The following is a 15255-nucleotide window of genomic DNA, read 5'->3' as shown; positions in this document are numbered from 1 at the left end:
ACAGAAATGTGAACATACATTCACTAAAAGATGTATAGTAGAATATTCATAGTAGAAATGGAATGTTTGTAGCCTCAAATTGGAAAATATCCAAGTGGCCATAATAGGAAAATAGGTCAATCAGTTGCTATACATTAATACAATAGAATACCAAACATTAATGGAATTGAATAAATTATATGTACACACAATAGTGTGAATGAACCTCTCAAATACAATATTGAATGTAAGGAGCTCAACACAAAAGAGTAAAAATAGCATAATTTAACTTAAATACATATAACATACATACATAAAAACATTCAATTTTATGTAGGCAGAAGTATGGTTAGAAGTCAGGGTGGTGTTTACTTTTGGTGGGAGGTAGTGACACGGAAAGAGAATGTAAGCGAGAGGTTTCTGGGGCTGCTGCTACTGTATTTCTCTCTTGATGTGGGTGATGTTAATAGAGTACATTCAGTTTGTGAAAATTCATTGCATGGTACTCTTTCGGCTTATGCTGTTTCCTGCATGTAGGTGATACTTCAATAACATTTACTTAAATCTAAGCACTCCTTAGTACACTCAGGGTTCTTCATTTGGGTTTGAATGTGTTGTAGGAGGCTCGTGCTTCTGCAGAGGGAGTGTGCTGTTACCACTTTGATATGCAATGAATCTGTTCACTTTGGGTGTGACCCAAGAAGCCTCTGCAAGAACATACATGGTCATTACAAGCAGGACAATATAACTTCTCTTCAACATCTTGTTGATAGGCAGAGGAGGGGCTAAGTTGCAGGAGAGAAAGCATTGCAGGTTGAAGGCTGAGAAACTCTGGAAGGGGAGCAAGTGAGCCTTCTTCGCTTTGGTAGATATGTAAAGGGAAGAGGCCTTTAGATTTCTTTTCTTTTCTTTTCTTCTTTTCTTTTCTTTCCTTTTCTTTTTTCTTTTCTTTATTTTTCTTTTTTGAACTTTACTTTGTTTTCTTAGCTGGCTTTCTTTCTAGTTGGTGCATTGAGGAGAGCAAAGACTTGAGGCTATGCCAATGACATTGGTGTAAGCCTGGGTCTTGGATGATAGAAATACATCATGGGTAACAAAGGGAGCTTGGGCCTTGGAGACACAGGGGCCTGATTTGACTGTGAGTCATCACTTGGTATATCTGGGTGAATGTGGAGAAAGTTGTGAAATCTTTCAGAGTCCCAGATTTCTTTACTTTTTTTTTTTAGAATACAATGAATTGCTGTCATTTTGATACACATTCATATTTCAGCATTTAGTGGTCCTGAACAGAAAGTGGAAAAATTCAGCAATTTGCTGGGAAGTCAAGCTGGCCAATTTTGGGGATCTGCTGGGCACACTAAGTTCTTTCTTAATCCCTGCTGAAACTGTGAGAAGCAGCAGCACCAAAACCAAAGTAGAGTATATGCTGAATTCAAGGTTCTTTTTGTGCCAGTTGTCAGATTCTGAATGGACCCAAATGGATGGCAGGAACAACCAACTGAGAGTCCTGTTTAAAACTTCTTCAATTTCTAAAGCAAAAACAATGATAGGGAATGAAAGCAATTCAGAAAGGTCGTGCATGTTTACAAGTGTCTTTGTGTGGCCTTTTCCAGGTTTAGCCACCAGAGACTCTGAAGCTGGCAAGTCTGAGTAACCCGGTGACTATGTTTTCCCTTCATCACAACATGAGCTAAAAAACACATTGGTTTAAATATGGTTTAAATATGGAACCAATGTGTTTTTTAGCTCGTGTTGTGATGAAAGGAAAGCAGAGTCACTGGGTTACTCAGACTTGCTGGCTCTCAGAGTCTCTGGTGGCTAAACCCAGAAAAGGCCACAGAAAGGCACTTGCAAACAAAAAGAGCTGGTATAGCCAAGACAATCCTAAGTAAAAAGAACAAAGCTGGAGGTATCATGCTACCTGACTTCAAACTATACTACAAGGCTACAGTAACCAAAACAGCATGGTACTGGTACCAAAACAGATATATATACCAATGAAACAGAACACAGGCCTCAGAAATAATGCCACACATCTACAATTTAAACACATTGATTTAAATATGGGACCAATGTGTATTTTAGCTCATGTTGTGATGAAAGGAAAGCAGAGTCACCAGGTTACTCAGATTTGCTGGCTCTGAGTCTCTGGTGGCTAAACCTGGAAAAGGCCACACAGAGAAACTGGCAAACAAAAAGAGCCCGTATAGCCAAGACAATCCTAAGCAAAAAGAACAAAGCTGGAGGTATGCTACCTGACTTCAAACTATACTATAAGGCTACAGTAACCAAAACAGCATGGTACTGGTACCAAAACAGATATATAGACCAATGGAACAGAACAGAGGCCTCAGAAACAATGCCACACATCTACAACCATCTGATCTTTGACAAACCTGACAAAAACAAGCAATGAGGAAAGGATTCGCTAGTTAACAAATGGTGTTGGGAAACTGGCTAGCCATATGTGGAAAACTGAAACTGGACCCCTTCCTTACACCTTATACAAAAATTAACTCAAGATGGATTAAAGACTGAAATGTAAGACCTAAAACCATAAAAACCCTGGAAGGAAACCTAGGCAATACAATTCAGGACATAGGCATGGGCAAAGATTTCATGACTAAAACACCAAAAGCAATTGCAACAAAAGCCAAAATTGACAAATGGGATAGAATTAAACTAAAGAGCTTCTGCACGGCAAAAGAAACTATCATCAGAGTGAGCAGACAAACTGCAGAATGGGAGAAAATTTTTGCAATCTCTTCATATGACAAAGGGCTAATATCCAGAATCTACAAGGAACTTAAACAAATTTACAAGAAAAAAAAAACAACCCCATCAAAAAGTGGGAGAAAGATATAAACAGACACTTCTCAAAAGAAGATATTTATGTGGCCAACAAACATATGAAAAAAAGCTCATCATCACTGGTCATTAGAGAAATGCATATCAAAACCACAATGAGATACCATCTCACACCAGTTAGAATGGCGATCATTAAAAAGTCAGGAAACAACAGATGCTGGAGAGGATATGGAGAAATAGGAATGCTTTTACACTGTTGGTGGGAGTGTAAATTGGTTCAACCATTGAGGAAGACAGTGTGACAATTTCTCAAGGATCTGGAACCAGAAATATCATTTGACCCAGCAATCCCATTACTGGGTGTGTACCCAAAGGATTATAAATCATTCTACTATAAAGACACATGCACACGTATGTTGATTGCAGTACTGTTCACAATAGCAAAGACTTGGAACCAACCCAAATGCCTATCAATGATAGATTGGATAGAGAAAATGTGGTACATATATCACATATATACCATGGAATACTACGCAGCCATAAAAAATGATGAGTTCCTGTCCTTTGCAGGAACATGGATGACACTGGAACCATCATTCTCAGCAAACTAACACAAGAACAGAAAACCAAACACCACATGTTCTCACTCGTAAGTGGGAGTTGAACAATGAGAACACATGGACACAGGGAGGGGGAACATCACACACCAGGGCCTGTCCGAGTATAGGGAGCTAGGGGAGGGATAGCATTAGGAGAAATACCTAATGTAGATGACACGTTGATGGGTGCAGCAAACCACCATGGTGTGTGTATACCTATGTAACAAACCTGTACATGTACCCCAGAACTTAAAGTATAATAATAATAATAATAAAAATAGAAAACAGCATTTGCAAATTGATTTGTTTATTCAAAAATAGTGCCTGTTATACTAAAAAAAAATTGGCTGATGATGCCGGCAGAGGGTGGCAGGGCCCAATATTCACATCCCAGGCTGAGCAAGAGTGAATAAATGTGGTTCCAAAACTAAACAAGAGAAGTCAGAGGTTCTTTCCAACCTTGCCTGGTGGGCTTCTGGCCACAGCAAGGAAGTGTCATGTAAAGTGTTGGGTGGTGACGATGCAAAAGGGAACTTGAGCAGGAGAGAGGAAAAAGCAGCACCCCTTGAAAAAGGTGCAGAGAGAAGATATGGGGAAAGCCCCAAATTCCTCACCAAAGGCCAGCCTCAGGGTTTATCATCGGTGCCTCAGCCCAGGGCAGGAGTGGAGGAGTGTAGAGACAGGGCTATGGCTTGGACAAAGGCATCATTAAAGACTCAAGAAACAAGGGGTGCAGGCAAAGCACCTCCACACGCAGCAGGTCCACAGGTTGAAAACTTCACATCTATTCTAACAAGCCCCCAGGCTTGAGGGCTGCTGCAGGGAGGGTGGGAGGCGGGGGAGGAAAACGAGAGAAGGCAGAGATCCCAGGCCACATAACCAGCAGCAAGGCAAATGTGTGATGCACCTTTTCACCATTGAGTTAGATGTGCCTCCCTGGTTATGATGGGAATCAATTCAAATATAATTTCTTGATCAGTTCAACTACATGGAAAGTGGTCACGTGACAGAATGATTTGTTATAGCACAACTTACATATTTCAAGTGGACTAAAAATTAGCATCATTTATAGTATCTTAAGATAAATAACCTTTGACTAGAAGCTTCCTTTCCCATACTTTGAGGTCTACAAGAGGCATCTAGAACGTTTACTACTGTGGAAAATGAAGACCAGTTAAATCGAATGGAAGGAAAGAAGGGCCTGTGGTTTTTCTTTTTGATGAATTGCTGCAACACTGTCCTTCAGGTGGCTGAGGGAGTTTTATATCTGCTTTGGACATGACTAGGTGCCAAAGCTCTTGCAGAACAACTATGATACTGTGTGAATTCTGCCCTTTTGCTAGTACTAATATGGCTTTTGGGTCCACCACTACATTAGAGCTATCAACTCCATTTGTATTAATTTTTGTTACAATCTTACAAAGATAAGTGTTTTTATGTGTTTTAGGTCTACATTCTATTTTAAGACTGTGTGTTCTGTTTTCATAAGTTGTCTGAGCCCAAAGTAGCGTCCAGAGCCCCAGATTTGTTATATAAAACAGAAGAGATACATTCTAAAGTATTAGCATTAGTAAAGTCAGTTTTATACTTTTTTAAACCATGATCTTCATTAAGATAAACATTTTACATCAAGATCCAGTACAAGTTCACAACGTGTGCACACACATAAACAAATATTTTACAAAACAATTTCTGTAATATTACAAAGCAATTATTACAAAATAATTATCTATAATGGACTCAGATGTTTCCAATTCTATTGTATTTATTTTTAAAACAAAATGTGCCAGTTGCAATGATCTAAATGTATTTCATCACTTCCCGGTAAGCCACCACCCACAGTCTGAAAAACACCAGTGTGCAAGGCACAAGGTAGTCAGGAGTAAATGATACCACCATAAAGACTGGATCAAATAACTTTCTGTTCACTAGCAAAACTGGATCTTTCCAAAGCAGAAAAAGCACCTGAAAGCAGTGGTTCCTAGTGGAACTCCTGACTTTAGTAGTGGTTTTCAACCTTGGCTCTGTATTAGAATCACCTCTTGTGTTTTAGAAACTCACTGGCCTGAAGCCAACACCCCAGGCCAATTAAATCAAAATTCCTGAAGGTGAGACCCAGTGATTGCTAGGGTGTCTCAAGGGATTTCAATGTGCAGGCAAAGCTGTGAACCACTGGTCTACTGGGAGATAGTTGTTTTCTAGATAGATGCACTCCTCAAAAAAACTCCCCTTGGAAGAATCAGCCCATCCCTACTCCAGCTCACTCCTCTTCCTCATGGGGTCAGAGACACCTGGACACTCAGCCTTCCATTTTTTCTAGGCCCAGATACCAGGCAGGAACATCACTGATGCCCTAGTGATAATACATTGATACCCACTGTTTGGAGAGGGGTGAGAACTTCCTTTCTTTGGCTCTAAAGCAGAGACTAAAATTCACAGTTATCTATGAATTCACCTGAAATGACATGAATGGGCAGCCTGCCAACCCCCTCAGGTTCCTGCTGGGATTAGCAGGCTAATGTTGATAAAGCACACTGAGGTCTCTACACCAAATGACCAAGAGATTATGCCAAGAAAGCTGTGCTATATGTAGTTTGCTATTAAGCAGGGCAAAAAAGATAAGGTAGTTTCTTCTGTTGGGGTGTGTTCAAATCAAACATTTTTGCTGCTGCTACTTTAGCCCATAAAATGTCTCATCCAGGTTGTACAGGGATTTAATTACATAGGAGACCAGACTTTGCCTTTTCACCTGCATTCTGAAATATGCTTTTAACCAAAACATCTATGGCTCCCGAGATATTTTTCCAATCACATCTGAACATAATTATAAAGATGACCTAAATTTCCAATCTAATTGCTGCACTTAGTCCTGCCAGAAATCTCTCTCTGTTAAATACGGCTGGAAAATGACACGGCAGAAACACTCAGCAAGTTTTCTTCTCTTGATTTTTGCAGGATACCAGGGTTTAACCTCTAGCAAATATGCATTTAATAACAAAGGCTTATTTGTGTATTTCTTATATGAAATATATATATCTCTATTTAGCATTTTTTAGTAGAGCTAAACCACAGGGAGGGAGGGAAAGAGGAGGGAGAGCGCAGAGAGGACGTCAGTCTCTCCTGTGCAGTTCTGATCAATCATCCCATTTATCACATGATACCAGGCCCAGGAGTTATCTCATTATAGGGCTTATCAAGCTCAGATCTTTGCGACCCCATTTGTTATTCCAGAAGTATGTGCTCTGGTTAATAATAGATGGTTAGCCACATAGTTAAGTAGAATGATTGGCACCTTTTATTGGTGGTCTTTAAGAATAACTTAATGAAAATGGCTGACCAGAGAGCAGAGGTTTATTGTTGCACTGGCTAACAAACGCCTGCTTGTTTGTAAACAAAGAAACTCCTGCTTCCAAAGATTAAGCTCCTGGAGCTATCTGGAAATTTGCTCTATTTTAAGTGGTGTTCAAATCCTTTTAGGAACTATGGGTCCTGAATCTTCCCTTCCTTTTTCTCTAGGGATATTTAATTATTTTTGGGAATTGTCAAAACTTGATGCTAATACATCTATCCCTCAAAACAGGCAAATTAATTAGAAATTAACCACTAATTTAGCGCCAGTGTCCGATGGGCCAGGTAAAGTTTGGGAAGAACAGGCTGAAGTTTGATTGCTAAAAGCTCCACTAAGGCATGTAGAGTGAATAAACACTTAAGCCAAAACCTAAAAATCAACCACACATAAATAGAAAGCCTGACATAGAAAGCGAGCATTATGCGTGTGTGCAAGTTTGTATTTGGAGATCTCTACTGAATGTGGGGCAGGGACTGTGGCTGCAAGATTGTGGGTTTCTCAGTGAGAGGTGGGGAGTGGGGAGGGTTTAGGGGAATTAATGTTTACTGAACTCCTACTGTGTGTCAGGCACGGGCAGGTTTTTACAAACTAACTTAATTTGTGCTCATACCTTCCTTGGTGGTATCTATGCCGGGTATCTTCTATAAACTCTCCCACTCCCCCACCCCAGACCCACTACTACCTTGTTCTGTCCCCCCAGGAGGCTGACCTGTATGAACTGCATCAACCAGCTCCTTGTTCTAGCACTTCCATTTGGACACAGCCAGTAGTTTAGCATCAGTAGAAAATCAGAGAGCAGGGAAAAGTAGTTAGTTGACTCTCTGGTCTGTTCCTGTGGAGTATCTGCAGAGTGATGCTCTCTGGTTCCTGGAAACCATTCCCTCCCTCAGCCCTTTAGGTGAGCCTGACTGCTAATGATTCTCCCCTGCAGATCCAAGGATGGTATCAGCCCTTGCTGGCTTCCCCAAACCTTGCTCACACCTGGTAAGTAATCCCTTTATTGAAATCTCCCCACCACCCAGCTTGAGTGTGTCATCTGATACCTGCTTAGGCCCTGATGGAGACAGTATCCTTGGCCCCATTTGTAGACATGAGGAATTGGAAATTCAGATTAACTAAGTAACTGGGTTGAGCGCATGCAGAGAATAATTGTTGAAATTGTGCTCTCTCCTTTATGCACATAAAGCAAAGTATCCTCAGACATTGCTGTAGTTATAGAACACAGCTGCGGCTACAAGGGTTCTAACAGGGGACTGGATGACAACTCAGGTGGGCTTAGGAATCCAAGTGAGGAAGGCAGGTGTGCAGGTCAGATCTCTGATGCTTCCCATGTCCAGTCACCCACCCTGCTTTAAAGGGATAATAAGCAGAGGGATGAGGCATCAGCACATCTCAGCACTATGGGCTCCACTAGACACCTGAGGCCAAACTGGAGCCCCTCAGAGATATGGGCCCAAGTCTGGTTTTTGCTTTGGAAACCACCACTGCAGTAGGCTGGCATTTGCCCTTGTACTGTCAGCTCTCTGGCAACTCACCAAAGGATTCTAATTTTCCCCTAGCATTTTCCTAAAATGTTTTCAGTCCAACAGGAATTAAAGATGAACAGGATTGCAAAACTATTATGCTGGGAGAGCTACTCACCCCGTTAAAAAAATACAGCTGATATTTAGCTTGTGGCTATTATATGCTAGATGATGTCAAATAATAACTGAGTGTACAATCTTCTGGTAATGTTCCCATTTCACAGATGAGAAGACTGGATTATAGAGAAATTCAGAAACTTGCCTAACATCTTATAGCTAATCAATGGTAGAACTGGGGCTTAAGTCTAACTCTGTTTGATATAAATATCTTTGCTTTGAACTATTATGCTATGTAGGTAGCTGAATTTGTTCTTTTCCTTGCTGTTTTCCTCTGAGATAGGTAGCACAGTTGCAACCATCTGCTAAATATTTTCCACCTCCTTCTTAATACGCTTTTTCTCATTTCTTCCCAAGCACCCGAAAGATGCTTTTCATGGTGGAAGTCCTTTTCATGATGGAAGCCCTCTTTTCTCCTGGCTTAAGGAAGAACCTGTCTTTGATCTTCCATAGCTTTGAAATGATTGAATCTAGATGTTGTCCAGCTCTCTTGTTCATTCATTAATTGGAGAGGGCAGGTTTGTACTAAATGTTAAAAGTAATGGATCACCATTTAAGAAACACTAAGAGCTCTTCCATTCCGTATTTTCCCAGAACATAGAAGTATTTCCAATTATCCTGTTTTTCTTCAACCTAAAATCAACAAATGAATAACAGATGTCAGCTCCCATGGAAGGCTACTTACGGAATACTGGCTGTTCTTGCTTATTGAAAACCCTTTAGCATGGGTTCTTTCTGTTACCATGACAATATTTGGCCCCTTCCCCAGTTTAGTTTTTCCAGATCTGAGGCACACTTCACACAAGTAGACTGATCATTACAACAAGTAGTATTCACCATGTACGATAACTGTTTTAAGTGGATTTAATTTATTGTTCATTATTACGGTCCTGTTGCCCATATGTTTACTTCAGTTCACCAAGTATGGCACTTAGTACAGTTGATATTTCAACTATTCATGGTGCAGATTTCAGCTCAAAGATCACTTACTTCAAACTGCTTTTCTGATTCTCCAAGACTACACTAGACTGCTGAGTTCCCTGCATAATCTTTCATTGCATTTTCTACAATCAGAGTAGTTTTATTTTGTTCCTTTTTAAATAGCTTTATTTTTTAGAGCAGTTTTAGGTTCACACCAAAATTGAGCAGAAGGCACAGAGAATTCCCATATATGCTCTGCCTCTATGCAGGCACAATCTCTCCCACTATTGACATCACCCACCACAAGGGTATATTTCTTACAATTGATTAACCAACACCGAGACACCATCACTGAAAGTCCATAGCATACACAGTAGGGTTCACTCCTGTTGTACTTTCTATGGGTTTTGACATATGTATAATGATCTGTGTCCATCATCATGGTGTCACACAGAGTAGTTTCACTGCCCTGAAAGTCATCTGTGCTCTGCCTATCATCCCTCCCTTCCACCAACTTCTGAAAACCACTGATCTTTTTACTGTCTTCATAGTTTCGCTTTTCCAAGAGTGTCATAGAGTTGGAATCACACAGTATGTGGCATTTTCATATTGGCTTCTTTTAGTTAGTAATATGCATTTGAGATTCCTCCATGTCTTCCCATGGCTTAATAGCTCACTTAATTTTTTTGTGCTAAATAATATTCAATTGTGTGTATGTACCATAGTTTATTTATCTATTCACCTATTGCTATGGGTTAAGTGTGCCCCCAGAACGCATGTTTGGAAATTTGGTCCCCAATGGGGTGGTGTTGGGAGGTGGGATCTTTAAGAGGGGATTAGATCATTAACAGGAATGAATGCTACTCTCTTGGGGTGGCATTTATTGTCACGGGAGTGAGTGAGTTCTGGCTCTTGAGGTGCTCAATTAGTTACCATGAGAGTGGGTTGTTATCAAGTGAGGCCACCCCTCTTGATTTGCCCTTTTCACAAGTGTCCACTTCCCCTTCTTCTTCCCCACCATATTACAAGGCAGCATGAGGCCTTCACCAGAGGCTGGCCAGATGCGGGCTCCCAATCTCAGACTTCTCAGCCTACAGAACCATGAGCCTAAGTGAACCTCTTTTCTGTAGAAATTACCCAGTCTCAGGTACTCTGTTCTAGTAACAAAGAATGGACTAAGGCACCTTCTGAAGGGCTTCTTGGTTGCATCAAAGTTATGGCAGTTACGTATAAAGCTGCTATAAGTATCCATGCGCAGATTTCTGTGTGGACCTAGGTTTTCAGCACCTTTGGGTAAATACCAAGGATCGTATTTGCTGGATCATGTGGTACGATTATGTTTAGTTTTGTAAGAAACCACCAACTGTCTTCCAAAGTAGCTGTATCATTTTACATTCTCACCAGCACTGAATGAGAGTTTCTGTTGGTCTGCACTCTGGCCAGCATTTGGTGTCAGTGATCTGGATTCTAGCCATTCTAATAAGTGTATCTTGTATCTTATTTTAATTTAAAATTCCCTAATACTATATGATGTGGAGCATCTTTTTATTTTACTTTCCTTTTCTTACTTTACATCTTACTTTACTTTTCAATTAAGATGGCTTACTTGCCATCTGTATATCTTTTTTGATGAGGTGTCTGTTTAGACTTTCTGCCCGATTTTTAATCAGTTGCGCATTTTCCAATGTCTGTGTTCCCTGAAGAAATATAAATCCCTTGAATGCAAAGGTGATGCCTTTTGTATCACTGCTGTGCTCTCTGCACTTAGCTCCGGGCCACAAGGGTACAACAAGAGTTTGTTTAATGAAAGAACATGTATGTGCATAAACTTGAACACTGCTCTGTGAGGCAGTCAGCCTAGCATTGTTGATACTGATATTGGCTAATTTGCTAACTTTGCAGCCATGGGTGACTTACTTAGCCTGTTCAAGTCTCAGTGTCCTCATCTCTAAAGTGAATATAGTAAGTCCAGGCACGATGGCTCATGCCTGTAATTCCAGCACTTTGGGAGGCTGAGGCAGGTGGGTCACCTGAGGTCAGGAGTTCAAGACCAGCCTGGCCAAAATGGTGAAACCCCATCTCTACTAAAAATAAAAGAATTAGCAGGGCTTGGTGGCACATGCCTGTAATCTCAGGTACTTGGGAGGCTGAGGCAGGAGAATCGCTTGAACCCTGGAGGCGGAGGTTGCAGTGAGCCAAGATCACGCCACTGCACTCCAGCCTGGGCAATAAGAGTGAAACTCCGTCTCAAAAAATAAATAAATATAAAAATAAAAAAATAAAGCGAGTATAACAATATTATCAAACTTTCTGGCAGTTGTGAGAATTACATGAGACAATAAATGTGAAAACAGTTTGTGAACTGTAGTTGTATGTATTTAGAAGGTATTACTCATGATAAAGTCCAGCAAATTGGACCCTAAATAAGCATTTCAGGAAAACTTTCAGCACAGGATAATTGTCACCTGCTTCAATATTTACAGTTGATGACATTAGCACTTAATTGTAGCTACTGTTAAATGAATGTATTTTGTATGCCAAGTGTTTGCCACACATGATTACAACCACCATCCACCGTAAGTGTTATGTCTTCTCTTTCAGAAATAAAGAATTTAAAGCTCAAACAAGATTACAGTGACTGAGCAAGAATTTGAATCAGGGTAGGTTTGAGAGCAAACAAGAAGTGCTTTCTACTTGCCCTGCATGACCTCTGACAGCTAAACTAAATTTGCCAAAATAACAACCTCCAGTATGCACATTTTTAAATTTTTCTAAAATAATTCTATCTGAGCAAGAGATAATTGGGAAGGGAGAACATGTTACTGGCTGCTCTGGGCAGTCTTTGTGAAAGCATCTCTACCCATGCCCTCTGCATAGATGGGCACAGGGGCTCATGCAGGGATTGTAGCCCTGCCTTGGCCTTGCTATGAGGCCAGCTCTTCATGTCGAATATGAACAGTGATGCTTTGCCCAGTGGGGTTGCATATGTCAGCTAGAGGCCCAGATACGAAGGCAGGAATACATTTGTTCCTTACTCCCAGGCCCACACAAGTCAGAGATTAGCCTTAACTTGATGGGATTTTCTCTATTAAGGACAACCAGACTGTTAGTTTCTGTTTCCAGTGACTAGAAGATGACTATGGAGAGTTGCTTTCACAGTGACACTTCCCCCGATCTTGCTACGTCCATAGAACTCCAGCAGAGAAAGATTTCAGAGGCCACCTGGAGAACAGGATAGCTTGGAAAGGCGGGTTGGAGCTGTATCTATTCCCGCATACTCAGTCACAACACAACAGATGTAGATCTAAAGGAGTCTGTTAGAATCAGTCCCCGGCAAATTTTAGGAATTCGACAATTGCTAGGGTTTCTATTTTAGTCTAAAGTCTGAAAATGTGTTTAGTGCTTATTCTGCTGCCTAGGTACAGTAATCCCCCATAGAATGCTGGTTCTTGCCCTAGTTTTTCTTTCCTAAAATCTCTTTGAGGCAGAAATATGTCTCTTCTCTATATTGCTATATATTTCTTCATATGAAATGTATCACTTCAGCTATTATAAAACTAGGGAATAGTAAATGCTCTGTCACTATTGAAGGGCTACTAACAAAAATGACCTTTCTTCCCCACTCTCTCCCCAGCCTTTTGCCCCTGGCCTGGCCATCACTCCTGTCCTAAGATATTTGATGAGCTCTTTTAGGACCACAAATGTGAAAGGTTGTCCCCATCACTAGGTCTGACTTCTGCCCTACCTCAGTGCCTTTTATTACTCTTATCTGCTTATTGGATTACCGTTAGCTACTTATCTTGACAAATGCACAACCATAAGTATAATTTACTGGATTTTGAAACCGTAAGCCACGGCTTGTTTATATCATTCTTTGTTTCCAGGCAGGATTTAGTAGCACATATGTTTATTAAGGAATCCTTCCCATTCCCTACTCTGAGCAAGGGAATATATTTCTCAGTTTCTTTCCCCTTTATTTCCCTGCCAAAGAGGCCCAAATAGAAGCTGCTTCTTGGTTTATATCCTTTTTTATTTTTTCTTGGAACAGAAGGATATGGCGTTTGAGCAAAATATGGTACTTCCTTCACAGAAATTTATGTTATTGATGAGCGTGAGCCAAGGAAAAATTCAAAAATATCCTTGACACCTATGTCTCATGTATGTGCCAGTGAAGTTTTAGACAAGAATTCATGAAGTAAAGAATCCTCTGATCATTTATACTTAATAAACGCATATATTTCTTCATCTGAGCAACATCTTAAGTAGTTCATATTTCATTGAGCCCTCAAAGACAAAGCACCTACAATTTGGGTTCCGGCTGCCAGAATTGGAGTCTGAGAATGGCTAAACATACTCCTGCCTCGATGTCAACCCTGGAACTTTTTTGAAATGCCTCTTTTACTTGTTCTAAAATCACGAATGACACCGTACCCTTTTCCTGTGAATGCTTCTTCCCTGGTTAATTGACATTTCTATCCAAAATGCTTTTCTGAAATTTGAAGGGGGAACCTGAGGGGCAGGATATGATCCACTGAATTAAAAATTTTTATTTGGAGTTGAAGGCAAATTCAGAGCTAGAATTCACTGGCTCAGGCATGGAAGTACTTCAAGAGCCTGAAGCCTCTGTTAATGGACTCCGCGGTCATCACTTTTAAGACCTCTCATCCAGCTACTCAAAAAAGAGCAGGGAAGACCTGCCCTTTGTGCAGCTCTCCGTACTTCAGCTTTCAGATCCCCTCAAGGGCCCCCGAGGCACTAGGATGGCTGCCTTCTGGCCTCTGAAGCTGTTGGGTTATCCCAATGTTCTCTCTGGAGTTGGGAGCAGGTATATCTCATACATTCACACAGGCAGATGCATGGAAAAGTGCATTTGTGAGTGATTTTATTGTTTTGACCAAGTGCACTTAAGAAAACAAAATACTCAATTCAAATAGACTCCAGAGTTCTCCATCCAAATGTCTCAAACGTCTAGGGTGGCCATTTATCTTAGTACTCAAGCCCCCACCCCACCTTCTATGTGCTACTCCTTTCAATATTCCAGGAGATTTCTTGGTCTCCTGGTAAGTCTGCATAGCATCTAGCTTGATAACATGGCTTTAGGTTTTATCATGTAGGCTTCCTTCAGCCTACATTGCAACCACTCCAAAACCTTTCTTCCCTCAGAGGGCTACTAACACTTTTGCAGAAAGTTTGAAATAAAAGGAGCTATTGCATAGCTCTGTACAGATACAAATTTCACCATGGATATTAGACATCACTTTCTGGAGATTCCATGAGCCATCACTCACCAGAGGTAACTTATCAGTGGCCATATTGTCCCCATCTTGTCACAATCTTTTGGGGCCTCATCCTCTCTGGATAGCTTCTTTTCCTCTCTGCTTTCTGTCTTTAAAACATAAATTCTTCATATGTCAGTCAAGCTCTTAACTTCCTAGTTCACATTAGTTTACAGATACCTCTGCTAGCCGAAAACTCATTGAGTTGTTCAGAAAAGCAAAGAATATTCTACTCCTTCCAGCTATCCATATTTTGTTGGCACAAAACAGGGGGCATGTTAAAATAATAATAAACCACCAATACAGCATGGCCCTGACCAATCAGAGTGCTGGCCATAAACCTCCACGTGGCAGACCAATGAAAATCAACTATGGGGCAAAAAGCATGAGCAAAGATTATGAAATTGTGGTTTCCCTAGGCAGGAGATTCTACGATACTTCAGCAGGCTCTGCAAGCACAAGAAGAGTTGAAAGCTGTATCTTCTCACTGACCAAGGAAAGTCTCCTGTTTTCTTTTCTCCTCCCAATTATACTGATAATATTGTTATGGTTGATTAGTCCGTGGAATACCTAGAAGTGGAAAGTGAGCATTCATTAGGTGCCTACTATAGGCTGAGTGCCAAATGTTATTATTTAAATCTCATACACCAATGCCTGGAGACGGGTAACATAATCCACATTTA

At 40.7% G+C, this 15255-nt stretch overlaps 1 protein-coding gene across 1 annotated transcript; it reads right to left on the bottom strand.

Annotated features, from left to right (window-relative positions):
• Positions 1 to 2060: 2060 nt before the first annotated feature.
• LOC129524485 (ubiquitin-conjugating enzyme E2 variant 1-like) lies at positions 2061 to 14608 on the bottom strand. Its single transcript, XM_055350075.1, has 3 exons — positions 14585 to 14608; positions 4588 to 4939; positions 2061 to 2140 (listed from the first exon to the last, which is right to left on the bottom strand). Exons 1-3 carry the CDS (start codon positions 14606 to 14608, stop codon positions 2061 to 2063), a joined length of 456 nt encoding a protein of 151 aa, XP_055206050.1.
• Between the last annotated feature and the right edge of the window lie 647 nt (positions 14609 to 15255).

Source organism: Gorilla gorilla, chromosome 13 (assembly GCF_029281585.2).
Source record: "Gorilla gorilla gorilla isolate KB3781 chromosome 13, NHGRI_mGorGor1-v2.1_pri, whole genome shotgun sequence".
NCBI lineage: Eukaryota > Metazoa > Chordata > Mammalia > Primates > Hominidae > Gorilla > Gorilla gorilla.
Note: the sequence above shows the minus strand (reverse complement) of the source record. Positions and strands in the feature narration are given on the sequence as shown.